Raw genomic sequence first — 21,437 nt, 5'->3', positions numbered from 1 at the left:
AAAAATGTATTGGCTGGATTAAATCTAGTGGACAATTGTATACTGCCTTCATTAGTTTCAACACAAGCACTCTGTGAAATGTCACTGGCTCTAAATGTAACGCATTCAATTGCCAGTTGGCTTCATCCATCCATTATTGTAAAGTATATTTTGACAATGTGGATGAGGCAAAGAAATTGAGCTTTAACTCCTGAGGTGCAGGTTATGACTTGTTGTGCAGCATGTGTCCTAAATGTTCAGGGATAAACGCTTTCAAAGTATCTATATGAAAACATTGATCTGGGTTGAAGTGAGTTCCCAGTGCTGGAATTAATAACTTCAATTTACAAATAGTGGTAGGCTCTCAGTTCTTCAATTGTACATTTATATTACAGTATTTAAATGGTAGGCTTGTCTTTAAAACAAGTGGTATATTTTCAATAGTAGTATAGGCTTGTTGTATGGGTTATTTATATCGTACTAGTAGGCTGTTTTTAAATGTAGGTATTCAAATAAATTATAAATGGTCTTTAATATTAAACATATCTTTGGTATAGTAGGGTTTTTAAATAGTCACATTCTTTTAACGTGTGTATTGTCGGTGCCTTGTTCAAACCACCCCAGACGTCACTCGGCCCGTCAGTCTGTGGTCAGGGCAGAACAGGGAGCAGAGCTGAACCAGCTGAATATATTGTGTGAGCAGGTCGCAGGTAAAGTAACAAGGAGGAGAAACAGACCTTTAGCAGCCGCCATGTTTAAGTGTAGCGTCTCTAGTTACCTTCAGTCTGTCGGTGTCGAGCCACAGACTCCACTTTTGCGCAGTTTTAGCTAATTAGCTAGCTAGCTAACAGTTAGCGGCTAATAGCAGCGTCCTGTACTACGTCATCACGTCTCACTGCTGGGGGGGGGGGGGGGGGGGGTTCTCCAGTGATAAATTCATAGTATAACTTAACTAGACTACACACACACTCTACCATCAATTGTCTATATAGGATGAATGTATCTTTCATTGGTTTGGCATTATAGCAGGAAACACACAGTATGAGTAAATCTGGTGACAGCATTACATGGAGCTGAGCCTCTTCTAGGGTCCCTGGTGATGTACATGAGTTTTACTATCACTGTTCAAACCTGATCTGACCTTTGAAAGAACTGGGACCTCGTTGTGGGAGTTTGAATCTGACCCAATCCTTCCACGACAAGTGAAAGTCTCGTGATAGACTCTTTGCATACTGATACAACAGCTCCAAGGTTTCTGACCAACGTTTGCCCAAGATTTTAGAACCTGGCAGGAGATTTATAACTCCTCGCTCACCCGACCACAGCAGCGTTTGTAAAGTCGGGTCCGGATCCTGGCTGATGAGGCTTGATCAAGGCCGTATTCTGAGCCCTAGTTAATCTAAAATGTGCTGAACGGGGTCAGTGCTCTGTGCAGGCCAGTCACGCTCTTGCACTCTAAACTGGGAATAACATTTTCTTGCGAAACCTGTCTTGGTGTAGAGGGGAATTCATTTGTTGAGGTATGAACGGGTCGTCTGCACAAATTCACTCGACTTTAATTACATTTAAACTAACAACACATTTGTGCAATTTTAATAACTCAATAACTCAAAAAGTGCAATTTTAATATCTTCTGTGTGCCATCCTGTTTACATTGTATACATTCTCTATTTTATATTTCCTTATACTTTAATGGCATGTTCATGTATTACTTTATGACTGATGTTACCTACTCTCATCCGCATTGCTGCTGAAATATGGAACTTTCACTTTTGTGGGGCTAATTAAGGCTTCTTTTTTCTTTTCTTGTCTTAAACTGTTCCTGCGGAATTGGAAGCAGACCCTTATCTTAAATGTGGATTTTTCAATAGAATTATCACAAACCAGGAAGTTAACCTAAACCATAAGTACACAATTGTACTGTATGTAATCAGGTTTGTCCACACATGTATTATCATATAGTGAAATCTTTAATATAATAAAATGACATCTACGTTTTGTGACCTTTCAACACACAGGGTTTAAAATGGACTGGTTCCACTGTAACCAGTGCTTCACAAGGAAAGGGTCGTCGTTTGCTGTGTCCAGCTGTGGCCACATCTCCTGTGAGGCATGCATCAAATCTAGTAAGACAGTTATATTCCATCTGCTCTTCCACATTTTACGATATATAATTATCTAACATCATCTCTCGTGCCTCATTTTCTCTCAGAGCAGTGCAGTGTGTGTGGGGCCAGCTGCAGTTATCTGCCCATCACGGATGAGGTTGGTGAGACTGACACGTTCACTGCAGGTCACTGTCTAATGCTGCCAGCAGAGGATTATCTTATTCCACCCAGCCGACACATCACTGTAGATCAGCACACCTTTCTATTTCAGATGAAACCACAGGAAAAAGTGTTTTTCAAGGACCCAACGAAGCTGATCCAGTCACGACTGCAGCACATATCACAGGTCTGTCTACTCTGTGCCACTTTTGAATCGCCACACTTTAAATGTCAATATCGTATAAAAATGTCGAAGATCGTTTGAGAATCTTACAGTATAACCCACTAGCTACATTTAATTTCCAGTAGTTCCTTAGAAATGAAAGAAGAGTTGATAGTGACTTCCTTCTTCCTCAGATTGTTCATTTCCAGTGGACACAGATGGAAAGAGTCACGACGCACTTCAAGCACAAGTCTGTTGAATTGGAGAGGCGCCTGAAGGAGGTCTCTGAGCAGGGCTACAGGTGATTTCAAAATCTCTGATCGTTCCTCTGCTGCTGTGTAAATAAATCTCAGATTACGACGCTTTCCATCCCATGTCTGTTGTCTCAAGGCAACTGACCGAGCTGAAAAGAGAGAACGCTGCCTTAAAAAAGCAGCTTTCTGAGCTGAAAAGGGAAACTGCCGAATTAAAGAAGCCACTTTCTCAGAGGAGGGTAAGTGTTCCATAATCTTACTTCTTAAAGTTCATGTTTCTTAAGCAGTTTTCAGAAATGAAGTTGAACATGATTGGGTCTGGACATTCTCTGGGGGTTGCCTTTTAGACATGACCAATACAGTGGGAGATTCTCCACTCAGTCGTGTTCACAACATCACAGAAGTATCATCGGTATCCTCTCAGTGTATGGCTCCTTTTTTTCATCCTGACATATTGGTATTCTTTTTTTTATTGTTTTGTTTTACATCTTTCCCATGTTAGAAACATTTTCTAAACACGCCTTTATGCTCACTGAATCCTGCGGAGGATACCCTGCTGTGTTCTCACGTGGGCTAATTTGGAGATTCTGCTGAGCTTTGTTCTAGAGGGCTGGGCGGAGGAGCTGTAGAGAAAGTCCCGAGCTTCTTACTCCGACATTTGTTATCTAACATACCTCCAGAGAATGTCCAGAGATTATCCGGAGTTCAGTGCATGACTGAAAGCAGCTCTACAATGTCAATGTTAAAGTGTTACATCATATTTATTTATACTGTTTACTTTCTGCTTGCCATAGGTTTCTCCAGGACAATTTCATACAGATGGGTAAAGGCCAATTTACCTTTCAGAATGGTCATATTTGATTATAAATATTATAGCGCTGAATATTTTAAATTACAGTTCACTCATTCTCCTCTCATACAGCACTCAAAGGATGACACTCCCTGTGGCTGTCACCTCCCCAGGTAATCTAAGATTTAATTTTAATTTGTTTCATCAGTTTTTACTACTGGTCAATTTCATATGTAGTTTTCTTTTACTAGTTACACCTCGGTCAAGAGCCAACAGGTAAGCATTTCTCTCTTTAATGGCTCATCACATTTCTGCATTTAAGAGGAGAATCGCATGAGACTTATTAAACTCACACATGTGTTGTGGTTCTTAGTCACTTTGGCTCAGCAGAGTCTCAGGGGTGGACCAGAGGCCGAGGTCCCAGTCTCTCCTCTCTCACTGTGAGTCTCCCACTTACAGCGGCTCTTGTGTGATTTCTTATCGGTGTAAATAAATGTCATGCTTTAAAACGGTGACAACAGAACAAATTTGTAAAGGTATATGTTTAATTCCCGTGCAACATTTGATGTCCCTTGTTGACATAATAGTTACAGTTTGACAAAAACTGACTCAAGGTTCTTTCAGTAGCTTTCAACCTCATCTCACTGTCGTCCTCAGTGGATAAAGTTAGATAGGTTGTTATGGAGATGTCCGACATTGAAGGAAACTCGATAGACACAGTGAACTCCATCCTCTGATGAAGTCAGTGAAATGAACTCTTAATTATTATTCTCTTATTATACATTCATGGATGAGATCATTGTGAGCATTCATTTAAGACAATATATAATATAAAGCTATTATACAGAATTTTAGAGCAGACCTTTTTTTTGGTTTTAACTTTTGTTATATTAAATCAAGATAAAAAATGTCACTCTTTCTGTTTTTGTAAGACTCCTGGATCAGCCACTTCTATTTCCAGCAACAGTTCTCTTCATGAACATGTACACAGTAAGTGTGATCATACCCTAACCTTTGTACCTTTAGCTCTTTGTTTGAACTGAATACACTTTGCTTAATAGAATGCAGAACTAAATGCTTTCCGTCCTGAATCAAAATCCCCCCCCTTTAACCCATTTGAAATAGGAACACCTACATCCTTCAGCACTTCAACAAGGTAATAAATACTTTCCAAAGAACTTGTGGCAGGCGTTTCTCATGAATTTTCTGAGTCACGAGTCACTTTCTGTCCTTTTCAGAACTCTGCATCAGACCCCTGTTTTCCAGTTCCAGTTTATGAATGGATTTTCATTACAGTCTCCGAGGCGTTAATGAGACGTCCCTATGACAAACATTTGTCCGTTTAGGAGTCGTTAGCTGTTGTGTTCATCAGGACTCTCACGTCTTGTTCTGAGATTTGTGTTCGACCAGAACTTGTCTGCACAAGTGATTAAATGTCTTTGACACTGTTGAATGTATTTAATAATTGTGTTTACATGGGTGGCTCTTCTGTTGAGGAATTAAACAACCACGCTTTTTTTTGTCAGTTGATTCATTCTCATCTGTTTTTTCTGTCAGTATTTTTTTCTCAATGGCATGTCTGCAGATCACTTCAGCGCTTTTTTTTGCTCACATCTCATAATATACCCAACAACTTTTGCTCATAGTCTTAATCAATTGGATTCTCTACACCATACAAATACACACAGACACACACACACAAAAACATTGCAGACACGTGATTATAAAGGCAAATCCTTTACTGGTTTCCAGTGACACAATTGTGCAAATGAGATTTTTTAAACAGTACAAAATACATTGTAAACACTAAGTGTTATGGACATCTCCCCACAACACTTGTGTTAACGTTTCACGACCAATACAATGATGCACACAGCTTTGTCAACATTCTGGTCATCTAACCTCTGTCGAGGCATTTAAAATGGAACTAAACTCTGACTCGTACTTGTGAGCCGAAGTACTAAAGAATGGGGACTTATTTCTTCTTGCAACACACAGCAATGTATGAAATAACTAATAAATACATGAACTGATACCTCATATTTATTTTGCTTGTACTGTTATTCATAATCACAGTTGACAGAAATAGATATGCATTTAAAGCCTTCTTGCTACTTACAAAGTATGTGGACCCTCATGAGTTATCTACTTTGTCTATATTTTAAAAGTCATGCCCTAGACCTATTAAGACAAGATATATAAAAATACTGACTGACTTGTTGAATGCACATAATTAAGTTGGCAACTCTACCTGAATGATTAATGCAATTGCCTCTTTCTCAGTACTGTTAAATGTAAATGACAAGCAAAGTATTCTACTAGTAAATCAAATATTACAGCAGACTAGGGGAGAATCAGGAATGTTCTTCAAAAATACACTGTTGACCTAAGTAGAATAAATGAAATGTTACTTTTAAGACATGTTCAGAGTTTTCCCTGTTTAGGGTTCAGAAATGACACGGCAAGTTAGGAATTATTCTTTTGTGAAATAATTGAATTTAATGGAAGTAATGGCAGCAGGCTCTGAAACCAAAGTGCAAGATATCGATTTAAAGTGTACATGTCCAGTGTGCTTTCAATGAAAAGGAATTATCTGATGTGAAGGAATTATGACACACAATGATCAGTCAACAAATTCATGAACACAGACAATTTCTGGAGCAGTTACTTATCTGCTATAGTCAGGTACCGAGAGTACAACCAGTTTAAATTATACTGCTACAATATCATACTAAGACAAATCTTAAGTAGTGAGATCTAAACAAAAATAAGCTAAAAAAATATTGCAAACCAGTGTACAATTTACTGTCTTATTTACAGTAACACAGGCATCGCAATTATAATTCCAGTCCAAATATATTAGGATAAGCAGGAAATGCAGGATATATAAAAAACACAAACCTCATCAAGGGCTTGTACTGGGAAGACTGGATGTTACAAAACTGCCCCAATTAAAGCAATTTAAACCAAAGTAATAACTGCTTGTTGGTGCAAAGGACATGAGGAGCACTCCGCCTACTTTTAGAAATGTTTTGAAGTAGGGCTGTGTGATATGACGACCTGTCACAATAGAAAAGTCTCTTTGCATGATCCAGTATTGTTTATTTTGTTCCACCGTAAGTCACTCTTTAAAGCAGTCCTTTTTTGTTATTTGGGTGTTTTGCTTTTTTCCCACATGGCACGGATGCAGGCAGGACATGTGAACGTGGCACAGAATACAGCAATTCTGATAAGACCCCGAAACCAGGAGCTCATACCTAAAAGAGGTGCTACTTCTGTTGCATGAAAGTTGTGTTTGGATAAAAAGTCTGACACAGACCAGAAAAGAAAACTTTATAAACAGACTCCGACCACCTCTTTTACCACCTGCGCAAAAATAATGTCCACCAGCATTAGGAATATTACGGAGGAGAAAAAGTACAGTTGGGTGCTCAAAACAAACCCCAGACTCAGATACTGCTAGAGGCTTTTACCCATGATGCACCACATGGCAAAGCATCGCAAAGATGGAAGCTTAGGACTGCTGGTAAAACTTATATCTGCAAAGACATGGCCTACACTTATATGCTTTAGCAGCAGGATTTGAGAGTCGGTGCGAAAACTTGACCCAAGGTACACAATGCCAAATCGAAAACACCCGGGTCGAGCGTTGGATCAAAGTACAAAGAGGAGAAAATCTATTAATTTTACATTTATTTATTTAAAATTTGCATTACTGAGATATATTATCTGAATATGAAAAGATGCATGAGATTTTGGTCATATCGCACAGCCCGATTCTTATGTCTGGTTCCAGTGTCTCAATCAGTAATACTTTGTTCCTGGTCAGTCTCCCCAGCATCCTGAGATGCAAACCAATCTCGCACTTGCTGGTAGCTCATCTTTGATTTCTTGCATAGTGTGTCAAGGTCTTTTTCATGTAGGGGGCCTGTTGAAAGGAAATACGCTAACAATGGCTGGATATCAGGAGTACCTGTACTTGGTACATTTGCCTGAGATTTCCGTTTGCGGCTACCGCCAACCCGAGTAGATGTCCCAGAGCTGCTTCCATTAGTCAGACCACTGCCACTCTGCTGAAGGGCAAGTTCAGCCAAGAACTGGTCCCGGACCCCCTTTACCCAGCGCAGCTGGCCATTTTTAACAGCATAACGTGTGTCACCAAACCACTGAATTACATCTGCTCGGGGTAAACCTGTAAGCTTAACAAGTTCAGTGTAATCGTCACTCTTGGGCCACTGGCAGCGCAAGAAGTGCTGCTTTAAAACATCCAATTGCTCCTTGGTCTTTCTTGGACGCCCACCAGGAGTGAGAGCAGGAGACGGAGATGTAGTTGAAGGAGCCCCTGAGATAAGCATGGGTGTTGGTGAGGGACTGGCTTTGGCCGGGTGGGATGACTTCTTTGATGTGCTGCTACTGTTTGAAAGTTGTTTATTAGTTGGTGGTGGGCTGCTAGATGGGGAAGAGTGAGGAGATGATTTTAATATATCAGATGGTTCCTGTGGAATATCTGTCTCAATCTTGCAGGTCTTGGTCAATTGTAAGGGCTGTTCTTCACTTTGCCCCTCGTCTTTGACACTGTCCCCGTCACCAGACAGCTCCTCCATAACATCACACTCTTCGGCCTCCGGTCCTCTTTCCCCAAATGCTTCCAGGGTGTTCGTCAGAAAGGTCTGGAAGAAATGTGTACTTCTTGTTCCACTGTTCCGGGTGGCCTCGTTGCCCTTCACGCTACTCGGCTGACGAGTCTTTTGGGTAATGAGTGGAAGAGGTTGAGTTTGTTGATCATGTTTACCTCCCACAGCAGTGTGTTGAGAATAGCTCTGGGCTGCTGCCAGGCTTCCACGGCCAACTCTAAGCTGATAACGGCTGTCACTGAACCATTTACGAATGTCATTACGGGTCAGCCCAGTTTCTTCCTGCAAACGTCTTAGCTCTGCCTCTGCAGGCCAGTTCTCTCTCAGAAAGCTCTTTCGAAGAGCGGCGAGCTGAATTTTGGACTTTTTGTAGCGGCTGTGACGGTGCTGTCTCGATGAAGACTCTGAAAGGTCAAGGGAGACATCAGTTGCTGTGCTTGCTGGCGGGTCTGCTGGTGAGCGATAGAAGTATGAATCCTGAGGAGGGGGAAGGGTGGAACTGAAACATGGGGTGGTGGGTTTAGCTGGTTTATAGGAATCTGGTGACTCACACTTTGGTTTGGTCTTCTTGGGGGCAACACTGGTGAGAGCAACTTCCACTTCTTCCCTATCCTTATCCTCAGTAACCAATTCCTCACTTGTCTTGTTCTTGCTGTTTATTTTAGCCTCATCGTTTGTTTCAGTGGAATCATCATGGAGCTCAGGCACTGCTAGCTTCTGCCGCGTCTCTTCTATCTCCTCTGACGACCAGCTGATACCATATTTAATTCTCTGCACCATAAACCACACCTTGACTTTGTCCAGTGGCAGGGCACATACCCGGGCCAGTGTGGTAACCTCATGGGAGGATGGATATGGAAATAAGTTAAAGGCTTGGACCAACTCTGGGATTGTGTCAAGTTCACGGGTCTGATCAGACTGTGTCCATACCAGCTTGAGTCCCTCCGACACCAGAGGCAGGCACACAACAGAGTTGTGGTTCGTGGTGAAACTTGCCACACCACTTGTGTTGCTTTCCGCTGAGCTGGCAGAGTGGCACAAATCCTTGGAAGGCCGTTTAGCTTCAAACTTTCCTTCACATTCTTTCTTTGTGACTTTTCCTTCAAAAGACTCCTTCATGCTCACAATTAGTCCATTTCTGCCATTGTGTTCACTGTAGGTGGCCATCTGGGATATCAAAACGGGCTCTCACCTACGAAAACAACACACACAAACACACTGATTTAGCTGTTGATGTTTTTTTGCTCGCCTCAACTGTATTAACCTCACAGATAACTGAAAGGAGAAAAAAAAGGCTTCTGAAGATTACAACCAAGAGTAGAGACTATGATGTTTTTGGAACTTTCTGTTCTAATTCATTCTCAAAGTCAATTATCTGACAGCTGTTTCCCCTCCCCCATCCTCCTTTGCACTCCTATTCTGAACTCCCAATGAAACTAGTCGTATACCCTGTCCAGACTGGGTTCCCCTCCCCCAAAGTGTGGTGACTGACTTTTGTTTTGTGGGAGTGGGGAATCGGTCACAAAGGGTGGGAGCGTGTGGAATGGGTATCTACGAGAAATCCATCACAGTCTACTTTCTCACCCTTTCCCAGTTGGGCTTTGTTCTGCTTCCAAGTACTCGGGCTCCAAAAGATAAGTGTAGCCTCTTCACAAAGGCAGATACGGCAACAAAAACCTGTGGAAGGGGGAAACGATTTGCATTAGTCATACTCGAATCTAGGTCGAGACAATCTACACACTTAATCAGTGTTTAGCATTAGATATCCCTTTAGACGCGTTGTTTGGGAACTAAATGAAAACATTTTTTCTCAGGCAACAGGTGTTTATCCATTACTTCATCAAATGACAACAGATCGTCAGTTTAGCAGTATGAAGGCAAACCACAAGGAATTATGATTCAGACCAACTTTTCTGACAAATTTTTGTTGACATGTTTGTCCAATTCCAATCGTTAGGTAATATATGAGTCAGATAATTGTAAATACTGATTGGATTCAGATTTACAAACAACTAGGCACCCCATATTGGAGTTGTTTTTCTTAACTTGTGGTAGCAGAGGATATATTGCGTACTTAGTCAGGAGGTTTGTACCATGGCCGACGATTTAAGGTCGCATGAGCCACGCAAGAAATGTTCAAGTGCATCAAAAACACAGCTCACAGTTCTGGGATCAGTGTGTGAGTCAGTCGTGACTCACTATAACCAGCGGGTGAGATCATGTGGTAGCTCCCGCAGGTAAAGGTTTCACTTTAATACTCTGTGTGGGGGTTCACACTTTATATCCGAGTGTGACTCAAGCTGTAAAAGTTGCTCTCCGGGCCACTGGCCACAACAGTCCAGTGTCTCCCCCCCTTTATGGCGTACTAACTAAAACGCTTCCCACTGCACAGGCGCACTTCGCCACCAGACACGCTTCAGCGGAACATGGAAATAAACTTACCGAAAATGACAAAACAACCCTCTATCCACGAGGTCCGTCGAGACGAGAAGAAAACAAAGGAGCCCCTCGAGTTCCCTCCCGGGCCACTCCGCTTTTTTTATGGCCGAAGTTGGAGAGGGAGACCGGGGAAACAATACCGTCTGTCGGTTTGACCCTTGTCTTATTTGTCAAGCACCTCGACGGATTACGGGCGGGTTAGAAAGATGCGAGGCGACCAAGTTTGTCGCCTTTCGTGCGAGTTCCGTCCTCGGCTGCTCCGTGGCGCTGGATTCGTGTGTTTCTCAATCCGCTGAGGTTCAGATCCGATCCCCGGAGTCGCCGTTACTCGGTCCTCCGCGGCGCTGCCCGTTGTTGCTTTTGTTCTTGAACTGAGAAGTGTTTCCCCTGTCCGGCCAGATCGAGGCGAGGCGGAGCTGAGGACCAGGAAGCCCACAAGGCCCAACCGACTCTCCCACAGTGACGGCGCGACGGTGGGTGTGCCAGTCTGGGAGAGCAGCCCGTGGATTGGAGGGAGGAGGCGCTTGTATAATAAATCCGTAAAGTGGGCTAAACATGTTCACGCCAGCCTCCCACCAGCGACCCCCGCCTCTCACAGCAGGGCCACAAGCATCTGATGTGGTTTCCAGCTACAACCATCGTGTCGTTATTATCAGAACTCTTCAATCACCCAGCTCCAGAGAATAACAGGAGTCTCTGACGTGCATGCAGATCCTCTGTCTGCAGGCTTCATCCAGACCCTCAGGGCTCTTTGGATCAAACATGTACAGCTTCTTCTCACAGCCACAACTACTATGAAGCATACAGTATACAATATCATATTGTATATCAGTATATTTTCATATTTGACCACTTGAAGACCTACTAACCAAAACAATTAGGCTATTTCCACATCATAAGTATATTGATACCAGGAAGCAGAGGGCATTTGAAGTACTTTTAGTCATGATGGGAGATCACGCTGACATTAATGAAACACTTGACTGAACATTTAAACAAAAACATTTATATATGAAGAATCAAAATTCTGTAATTTAAATAATTTCACATTCTGCTTAAATCTGTGTCATCAAAAATTAAAGGTTTATTTAAACTGCCTGATATAATAAAGTATTAATGAGAAATATTTTACATGTTTTTTCTTTGTACTGTAAACAAGACAGAGGTACACAATCAAGTGTTCTTGTGACAGTGTGTGTCCTTGCTGAATTCATATCAGCATCAGACATGTTCTGTTACTGAAAATAAGGCAGATATGTTTGAGTAATTTGTACCTCAGGTGTTTATAACACAGGGTTAATGGTAAATAATCAAACAATAGACTAGAAGTCAATATTTATCTTCATGCGAGGCACTTCATTCTTTATTTAGGAACATGTTGTTTTTACACGTATTTCTTGTAATGACAAATGTAAACAGAAGTGAGTTAATATTGGTTTTATCTAACCAGTCGTTATTTGAAGGTCAGACACTATTATAGTTATTGTAGCAGCGCTGAATTTACAAGATATGGCAATATAGGTAGTACATGTAAAAAAAAGTGCAAAAATACACAGCTGTATGTTTTTTAAACGTGTTATAGATGTATTTACACTTTTGGCAAACATGTCACTTACATCACAGGGACAGTATTTAAACGCGTTTGCTCTAAATTACGTTGAATTGAGCACTTAGTGTAAAATCTGTTCAATGATGCAAAGTGCAAGGAGATCAGTCAAAAAAGGGCACAGTTTACGTGCCAGTAAGGGTGCTAGAGGTGTCAGGAAAGGAAGTGCTCTTGCTATCAGGGAACCATTAAGGAAACCGTCTGGATTGGGAGTGTCTTCTGAGCAGGGATGGCGATGCCAGGCGACTTGTCTTGGAGGATCGCTGTGGCCCGAGATGGAGCATAAGCCCGTGTGATTGAGTTCAAGTGGATGGGTGCAGATCCAGAAGTCGGTCTGCTGGCAAGCAGTCGTGACGTGAATTTAATTTGGACGGCCATGGGTAGCCAGTGGAGGTCAACGAGCAGTAGAGGGACTGATTGAAGAGCAGATGCGCTGCTGCACTCTGGACCATCTGTAAGGGTTTGACTGTGGAGTGAAGCTTCAGACCTTATATGTTTTCAAGAGCCTACAAATACTTTAACTTCAACGTTATTCACAAATCCCAGGTTCACATTGTGTGGCTTCACCCACAGCTGACATTAGTGCTGATTTTAAAATACAAAAAATTTGCGAGAGAATTCTTCATCGTTCCCTCATGGACTCCGTCATTTAGTAATCAAGTAGGAATGGATATATAAAGTATCAGCTTTACACCTTCACTTCACTGGTGGAGGACTTATTTAGAACCGGCTATGTGCCATGGTGAGCACAAAGCGTGGCAGGCGTAGAAATGAGGGGGTTACACTTGAGAGCCAGGAGAGATATGGGACCTGGGTCAGGAGGAATTTAAGGGAAGTGTAATCAACTACACTCCGACCTGGAAGGAAAAGAGGAACAAAGTTAGAGTTAAGTGCTTACACATTATCGTAATTCCTAAAAATAAGTCTTCAAATCTTAAAATCTTAAAACACCAAGAAAGCAACTACAAATTTACCATCAACATCTTTGATCCCATAGCGCCTTGCCAGGTCCGAAGTCATTATAATCTTACCAGTCAGGGACATCAGATTTTTATCTTTCAAGCAGAGAGAAACCATATCAAAGTAAACACATTTTTTGAAGCAGTTTATGAGAGCATATTACACTGATCCCAATGCAGATCAAATATAGGCTCACACACTTAGTCACTCTATTTAACAATCTCACAGTGAAGTAAATACAATCTCCAACAGTATAAACCTACCTGTGGCCAGGTTGACGATACACCTCCCGCTCAGCTCTGTGGTTTCTCCGTTGGCAAATGTCTTTTTCAACTGAGGAAAAGAAAATCCAGATATGTGGCAAAAAATAAATAAAACGGAGGAAGCAACCATTAATACGAATTGGTCGTTAGAGAAGAGTTTACCTCAGAATTTGAAGACTGTGCAGCTTCTTTCTCCAGTATCATCTGAGTAACCAGCTCTGTCTGTACTGCCCCCGGCCACAGGCTGACAGAGGCCACCCCCCTACTCCTCAGCTCAACAGCCATGTCTGCTGCCAGCCTGTCACACTGGAAACAAATCACAAAACAAAACTTGTATATGACTTGTTCAAATACAGTGATTAAGTATACTTATATCATGTTCTATGGATTTTGATCCTGATAAGAAGAGATCTTACCGCGGCTTTACCGACGCCATAAGGCACATTGAAGAGATACCGAAGCCCTCCCATCGATGAAATGGTGACGATCAAACCTCGACCCTGAGCCACCATCATCCGAGATGCATGAACTGAGAAGAAATAGTGCCCCCTGTCAGATAAAGAAAAAGGAAACAAGTTGTATCAGTTTTGTACCAAAAGACCTGGTTCTACAAAGGACTGACCCCGAGCCTGTCCTAGTGCCTGACATGGTTGTGAACATTTACTCTCGTGGGATGTGTCTAAGTCGCTCAGCAATGACAACTCCAAAACGCTAGCTGGGTTTCAATACAACTGAAGCTGGTTATGGACATGAACTTTGGAAAATGTCCGGAAAAATGGATCCAGACATTTTTCTGAGTTTGTCTTTCACATATGAAGAACACAGCAAGAGATTGTCCAGGTCAGAAATGTTCACAACAACAGGAACATTCCTGGAACCTTCTAGCGAGCGGTGGCACCCGAGTAGAGCAGCAGGAAGGAGGAAATGATTTATTAATTCCAATCAATTTTGGTTTCAAGCTCATCGACACCAGCTCCGGTTTTCTGTCATGTTGGAGTTGATTAATATTGAGCAACCGTAGTTTTACTGAAATGACTGCAGCACGGACAAGAGAGGGTGTGACCTTTGAACTATTTGAGTCTGAAGGAGGGTGTGTGCTTGTCCAGCCACTGGGAGACATGGATGCGTCATGCTATCAAGGGGACCAATCACACTCTTTTTGTGCTCCGCGTCACTGTGACCTGAGGTGACATTCTGAGGAAGGCGCACGTCACAGTGTTGATTCAACACAGAAGAATGATTTGGCCACATAGCTCTGTGATACAGTCACATCAATCTTGCAGTTATTTGTTTTAATATGTATTCTGACCCAGCTACTACTAAGAGAAAGAGGAAACTAAAAACGAGAAAAACAAGTTTAGAATCAGTTGATGTCTTGGAAACTTTAAGTAAACATGAGGAAATGACTCCGTAGTTTGTTGACAATGACACAGTATACTTATGGAACCTGACAAAGTACGTGAGCATACCTGAGGCCTGTGTCGTTGATGGAATCCCAGATCAACGGGTCAGTTTCCCAGAACTTCTTGCCTGTATTTTCGAAAATAGCCTGAAATAACACATGATGTTTAGAGTCAAGGTGAATCACACAGCGGGGAGTTTGTGCTGGGTCCTCTGACCAACGGTTTCCTTTCATGTACATAGCTGTAATTTGCGTGTAACCTTACTATTTAAAGAACACAACACACCAAGTAGTGCTTCATGTACTACTCGGTGCACATGTACCTACCTGTACTCCAGCGTAGGCATTGTTAACCAGGATGTCTAGCCTGCCATTCTGTTCCCGTGTGATCTGGTTGAACAGTTCTTCAATGTCTTCATGGTTTGTAGAGTCACAGATAACCGGCACGCAGTTTCCTCCCCTCTCCTTAACCTGAGTTTAGCACAAAGACAAAAGTAATTCTAACCGCAACACAGTGCTACTACTGCTACACAACACAGCAAAGATTACACATTCCAGACACAATGGTTTTTTTAGTCGTCAGCCACCAGACAGGGAGGAGCTGACCCTCTGGATTCCGAAATTGGCACCCCTGTCAAGTCAACACAGGTTAACTGATATTCCAGCTAAAGCCTTCACCTCTGCAGCGGTTTGTTTCAGAGTCTTCTCCTGTCGCCCTGTGATGTACACGGTGGCTCCTGCCTCCGACAGCTGGAGAGCTATGCCCCTGCCAATGCCTCTGGAGGCACCAGTCACCACACACACCCAGCCGGACAGGGACATTCTCTCTGGAGGATTTAGTCTGTGAAGGTTAAATATGGTCAGAAATCAACTGATAAATGAAATAATGGGAAAAGATAAAATTTGAATAGAACTGTGTAACCCCCACCCACAGTCCAGAGTTCACTGGCAATCTGTTGCGACCTTACACAATATAATTTTGTCGAGTCACTGCTATTCAGCATTCAATGAGCACAAACAGCTGACAGTAATATTACAATGGTGATATCTGTGATTGATTATTTAGTTTACTAATAAAATAATGTAAACTAATGTGACAAACTTATATAAAACTGTAGCCTCGCTCTAAAATGCTATAACAGGGCCACTGTTAAATATAGTGGGGGATGATATACAATTTATGGGATTAGATAAATATAGATAAATTGATTTGATCCCGATGGAAATATACGTATCCTACGGCTTGTATGAAGAAAAGCAGCATACATATAAACATAGAAGATATACATAACGTTTAGAATATATACATAAACTTTATGAATGAATATTAGCAACATAAGAAAAGTTTACTATTAGGAATGAAGGGTCATTGGAGTTCCGTTGACACCAACTTGACTGTTGCAACAAGATACTGTGAGTCGATATACATAAGTAAAGGTTTAAGAATCATTTACACGAAGTGGTGGACTTGGACTTGATGTCCAGCAGCGCTGTTATAGGACACAGTCATCTCTGCATATATATATATATATATATATATATATAAAACACAAGTTGCACAGAGAAGAGCCCTACCTGAATTCACAGAGAGCTCTGGATCCGGTGAAAGTCTCGGATCAGTCCTGATTCAGGAGGCGAGGCGGAGCCGTGTCGTGTGTGTGTGATAAGGTCGCTGCTGGTTGAACTACTGAGCAGCGCCTGCAGCTCCAGTCACACGTAGAGGCTTTAACGAGACAAGGATTCCTCACTGTTACGCAAACGCTCCACTTCTGCTGTAATATCGCGAGAAGACGCGACGAGACTGTTCTGGGGAAGGGGTTTTATTGACGCGTATACATCCGTGTTGTTGAAGTAGGAAACCGATGTAGCTTCAACACTCTGTAGAGAAATATATTCCAGTTTCACATCTACTGAACCGTCAGATCGTTGTTATTGTGTCTCCATGAGCCACTGGCCGACACCAGGCTGCTGATATACCACTGACAATACCAATATTCATCACTATAGGATATTTATATCCATATTCAGACTCTAACAGATACAGGCTGTTATGATCCCAGTTTACATGACGAGAGGCAAAACATCAGTGTCAGAGGTGGTCTTGGCTGTAACTTTCAAGAATGCACACACGGTGGCGCTCTAGTTCTCCTAAAAAGGCATGCAGCCGATAAAGGTGGACGATGACGAATGAAAATATGTACTATTACAAAGAAAGGAAAAAAGCACACATGTATCAACACGAAAATAAATAATTAAAGTGAATTAATAATATTTTCTTATATGAATATATACCACACAATGAATATTTATTATTATAACCAGATTCTATTGTAAGTCATGTGTCATCATTATTGAATATTTATTCAAAGAGTAAAGGCTGTTCAAACGATTTGGTTGAATTATACTTGAAATGAAAACTATCATCTAGGATTTATTGTGAAAGTTTAATCTCTTCGAGCCTTTTGTGAGACTCACTTCAAGCAATTTTTTTTTTAATTAAGACAAAAAGTGCAGTGCACATAAGGCTCAACAAAATAGAACAATTGCAGAAAATACAAAAAAAAACTTACAACATATATTTGCATTAGTGCAAGCTAAAAATGCACTGGAAAAGTGGCACATTTTCCTTATACAATGTTAACAAGTGCAGAGGAACCAACCTCAATGATGGTTTGTATATGAAGCGTATTTGGTGTCTTAAAATATGTAAACATTGGAATCTATAATTTTACATAATCAATGGTTGAGCTTAACCTTTTTTAATTCCTTATATAAAGCAGGCTTTAAAATGTAAGACATCAATTATAATTGAATTGATTTCATTTCAAGCCAAGAGACAATGCATGAATGGATTTTGTCCTGTGCGCTATTGGAGGCTGCTTTACTCACGATTAAATACTTTATTGTCATAATGTTTGTAGTTGTGTAACTAAGTCATGAAATATTTCCCCTATTTTCCTGACGAGTGTGTAGGCTCAAGGTCTGATGCCGTGAAACTGTTGTAATATATATATAAATGGACGAATCTGCACTGTTCCTGGTGTAATTAATGCTTCGCTGACCAATCATTGTGTGCTGTGCCTGCACTGCTGACTCCAAAGAGCTGAAATTATTCTGTTTAATAATCATTTTTAATGTTGCTACAGTCGCCACATGCATTTCTTTCTGTCCCTCAGTATGCGTAGCTAATTGTTCCCGAGCTATCATCCCTCATGTGCTGTGGCTGTTGGCAGATTAGCGCGGGGATTTAGCCTTTTTTTGTTATCAAGATTTTGTCCATTAAAAAAACACCAGGAACACTTTTCTCTTTCATCTGAATCAATCAGAAAATGTTTTAAGTGTAACAGGGCATATGAGTTGTGGATTATTTGTATATTGTGTCCAATATCACCAGTTACAAATATATTGCAGAGCTTAATGGGGCACAAGTGACTGAATGAGAGTGACCCTGAAAGAGACCTCAGCCATTGCTACCCTTCCAACGATTTCTGTTTGGATCCCAACGTTCTGAAGGTATCTCAAAATAAAAACTACTGTTGTGCTCTCTCGTGTAACATTAGAGGTCCAACTCAGTGTCTTGTAGCCATGCCCTTGTCTCTGGTCCCACGTCAAAGAGGCCGGCTTCCGAGGGTGGTCTGTGTAGGGGGCAGGTGGTCATAATATGTTCGACAGTCGGTTCAGGGGCGCCACACTCGCATGCAGCGCTGTCTGCCAGGCCCCACTTCTTCATTGAAGATTTGAACCGACCGACCCCAGTACGCAGACGGTTCAGCAGAGTCCATTGCCGGCGTGGAAGAAGGTCTCCTGTGGCTCCATCTCCTGGATCCAAGATGTAGTGGTGGATTTGGGTTGGCCCAGCCCTCTCCCACTCCTGTTTCCAGGCTGCCGCCAGCCATCCATCTTTGGACAGGTCCTCAGTGGTGGACCGGAGCAACTCTTGTGCCGCCTTGTTGTAAGGGTGGCGGGACTTGAGTCTGCTCAGAGGAGCTGCTGTCTCTGTGGTGTCATGGAGGATGTGCCAGTCATGCTTCCGTGCTTTCCTTGCCAGGACGAGAGTGGCAGCCTCTCGTCGTAGGCCAGCCGGTGCGATTCCTGCTAGGACTGGCAGCAGGACGATTGGGGTAGGCTTCAGGCATCCAGTGATGATCCGGAGGGCGTTGTTGATAGCCACATCCACCATTTTCGTGTGTGGACTTCTGCTCCATACTGGGGCACAGTACTCCGCTGCTGAAAAGACCAGGGCTTGGGTGGATACCCGTAGTGTCTTGGCAGTGGCTCCCCAGGTTGTGCCAGCGAGGCGACGGATCAGTGCGACCCTTGATATTGTCTTTGCCCGGACATCTTCGAGATGTTGTTTGAAGGTCAGTGTCCGGTCCAGACGCACACCAAGGTATTTAGGCGCTTGCTGGGACTCCAGGCGCTTGTGGTTGGTGTATACCTCTAGTGCCCTCTTGGCGTCTCTGTTGCAGAGATGGTATGCTGCTGTAACAGTCTTGCCGGTGCTGAGTTGCAGGCGCCACTTTCGTAGGTAGGCTACTAGGACGACCATGTCTTGGTTGAGACCGTCTTCCATTGCCTTCCATGTGGGTCTTCTCAGCATGATTGCGAGATCGTCTGCGTAGCCGTACTTTCTGGATGCTGTGTCTGGTAGATCATAGATGTAAATATTAAACAGCATCGGAGAAAGGACCGAGCCCTGTGGGACACCGTTCCGTAGTCTTCTTAGCCTACTGCGCTGGCCATCGCTGGTCTGTAGGACAAAACTGCGGTTAGACAACGTCTCCATGATGAATTTCACCATATGTCGATCGGTTATTGTCCTCAACAGCTTCAGGTGAAGTCCGCGGTGCCAGACGGTATCGTACGCGGCGGTCAAGTCCAGGTACACTACCCCAGCTTTCTCATTATCCTGGAAGCTGTCCTCGATGTCTTGAGACAGAAGTGTAACCTGGTCCACTGTGGACCTACCGCGACGGAAACCGGCCTGTTCCTGTGGAAGCTGTGGGTCAATCACTGGCTCAATGCGGCAGTGGATCATTCTTTCCAGGATTTTAAATGGAACACAGAGCAGCGATATGGGTCGGTATGCCTTGGGGTCTTCCGCAGGTTTGTTTGGCTTTGGCAGGGCGATTACAGAAGCACGGCGCCAGATCTTGGGCAGCTTGCATCTCTGGTAGCAGGATGAGAAGAATGCACAGAGCCAGCTGGATGTTATTGACTGTTGTGCTGAACATTGAAGATGCAAAACTAAAAGAAATGTCTGTTTAGAAAAAGGCCTTTCAAGGATTAACAACAAGATCTAAGTCACAGATAAAGTTGAACAGTTCCACTTTGGACTTTAGCAGAGGAGGGTTAGTCAATTCCCATTTAATCATTACACATCAACCCCAAAAACCTGCCAAATAAAGAAGGATAACTAAGGTTAGGTGAAGTTAAAGATGCTACGTTCATGATTAACACATAAATAAATAACACCTTTTAATTTTTATAATTTGCCCTCCATATTTGAGTGACTGCAAATGTAGTTATTGTTACTCTTTTGCAAATATCTTTTTCTCTCCAGCTCTCTAAATTCCGGTTAGTGACACATGACTGACTGGGACAGAAAACATGTGGTTAATCTTTTTCAGCAGATGAACTTATTTGCCAAGCACCTGTTTACAATTTCTCAAAGGTTGTGTTCGATCTTTCTTCCAGTAAAGTCAACAGTGTAAGGGCATTGATGTTACAATGTGTCAGTGACAAGTGGAATTACAAATACCTACTTTTTTGTTCATAAAAGCAGTGTCTCCCTATTGTGGATTTGACTATAATTTTATATATTATTAAAGCAAAGTTTTAAAACTTGTATATTTTGTCATAACTGAGGTGTTAACAGACGTTCATGTATACTAAACATGAAACAGTGTCACTCTACCTGCCTGCAAAGGTTTGAATATGTTCAAATATACTCAAACTTGCAAAACCATGTTGCATGCATCACAAGAAATGTTATTCATTAGGTATTTTGTCAAAGCTCTCCATTTATTAAATGGTTGGCCATGGCAAGTAACAAGAAGCACATTTAGATCTTGTCAACAGAAGAGCACAATATTAGTTTGTTTATATAATTAGTATTCTGATCTGCTATTAAAACTCTTAAAGGAGGGCTGTTTTAGACAGGGTAAAAAGGTGCTGTTTTAAATGATGCTTGTGGTATTTTGACCAAAATATCTTACAGACATTTCATTAAGACCCAGGGGAACCTTATCCTCTGTGGTAAAATGGGCATAATATGTCCCCTTTAAAAACTCGGACTTTCATCACACACTCTATAAATAAACATGCTGGCGAACTTTCAATCTTCCACTTGCAGAATTTATCCTCATAAGTGTAGGAATTGTCAAATGAAAAAAATCTAAGCTCGATGAATAGCTATGTTTAGAAAAGTTATTTATTTCAACAAAGCATTTCTTTTGTTAATTGATGAGAATGTGGTACTTTTAATTTGTACTGTTTTAATCAATATCTCATGTAAGGTGACTGTAATCAAGTTTGTATCATAGTTGTCCTTTTTCCTATAAAACCTTTTTTTGTTTGTACTGGCACCACTGGCTCGTTGCTGACCTTAGCTCAATGTTTGCTGGCGATAAACTGGACAATTCCCACAAAGGCAACTCCCATTTTTCGAAGCCAAGACT

At 42.0% G+C, this 21,437-nt stretch overlaps 3 protein-coding genes across 3 annotated transcripts; 1 reads left to right on the top strand and 2 right to left on the bottom strand.

The window, feature by feature from the left end:
* The first annotated feature begins 622 nt into the window (after nucleotides 1–622).
* Nucleotides 623–4,852, top strand: LOC128455226 (RING finger protein 212B). Its single transcript, XM_053438911.1, has 13 exons — nucleotides 623–689; nucleotides 1,998–2,105; nucleotides 2,192–2,244; nucleotides 2,359–2,433; nucleotides 2,604–2,710; nucleotides 2,800–2,902; nucleotides 3,458–3,486; nucleotides 3,586–3,626; nucleotides 3,705–3,729; nucleotides 3,827–3,893; nucleotides 4,386–4,443; nucleotides 4,579–4,609; nucleotides 4,692–4,852. Exons 2-13 carry the CDS (start codon nucleotides 2,006–2,008, stop codon nucleotides 4,762–4,764), a joined length of 762 nt encoding a protein of 253 aa, XP_053294886.1. The 5' UTR covers nucleotides 623–689; nucleotides 1,998–2,005; the 3' UTR covers nucleotides 4,765–4,852.
* A 322-nt stretch (nucleotides 4,853–5,174) lies between these two features.
* On the bottom strand, nucleotides 5,175–10,989 carry homeza (homeobox and leucine zipper encoding a). The gene is made up of 3 exons (XM_053438958.1): nucleotides 10,530–10,989; nucleotides 9,672–9,764; nucleotides 5,175–9,279 (listed from the first exon to the last, which is right to left on the bottom strand). Exon 3 carries the CDS (start codon nucleotides 9,252–9,254, stop codon nucleotides 7,254–7,256), a length of 2,001 nt encoding a protein of 666 aa, XP_053294933.1. The 5' UTR covers nucleotides 9,255–9,279; nucleotides 9,672–9,764; nucleotides 10,530–10,989; the 3' UTR covers nucleotides 5,175–7,253.
* An 866-nt stretch (nucleotides 10,990–11,855) lies between these two features.
* On the bottom strand, nucleotides 11,856–16,505 carry dhrs1 (dehydrogenase/reductase (SDR family) member 1). The gene is made up of 9 exons (XM_053438959.1): nucleotides 16,333–16,505; nucleotides 15,436–15,598; nucleotides 15,085–15,228; nucleotides 14,825–14,904; nucleotides 13,772–13,904; nucleotides 13,518–13,661; nucleotides 13,356–13,425; nucleotides 13,107–13,187; nucleotides 11,856–12,989 (listed from the first exon to the last, which is right to left on the bottom strand). The coding sequence occupies exons 2-9, from the start codon at nucleotides 15,577–15,579 to the stop codon at nucleotides 12,853–12,855; spliced, it is 933 nt and encodes a 310-aa protein (XP_053294934.1). The 5' UTR covers nucleotides 15,580–15,598; nucleotides 16,333–16,505; the 3' UTR covers nucleotides 11,856–12,852.
* Between the last annotated feature and the right edge of the window lie 4,932 nt (nucleotides 16,506–21,437).

Source organism: Pleuronectes platessa, chromosome 13 (assembly GCF_947347685.1).
Source record: "Pleuronectes platessa chromosome 13, fPlePla1.1, whole genome shotgun sequence".
NCBI classification, from domain to species: domain Eukaryota; kingdom Metazoa; phylum Chordata; class Actinopteri; order Pleuronectiformes; family Pleuronectidae; genus Pleuronectes; species Pleuronectes platessa.
The sequence above is the reverse complement of the archived record's forward strand: the minus strand, read 5'-3'. Positions and strand labels throughout refer to the sequence as shown.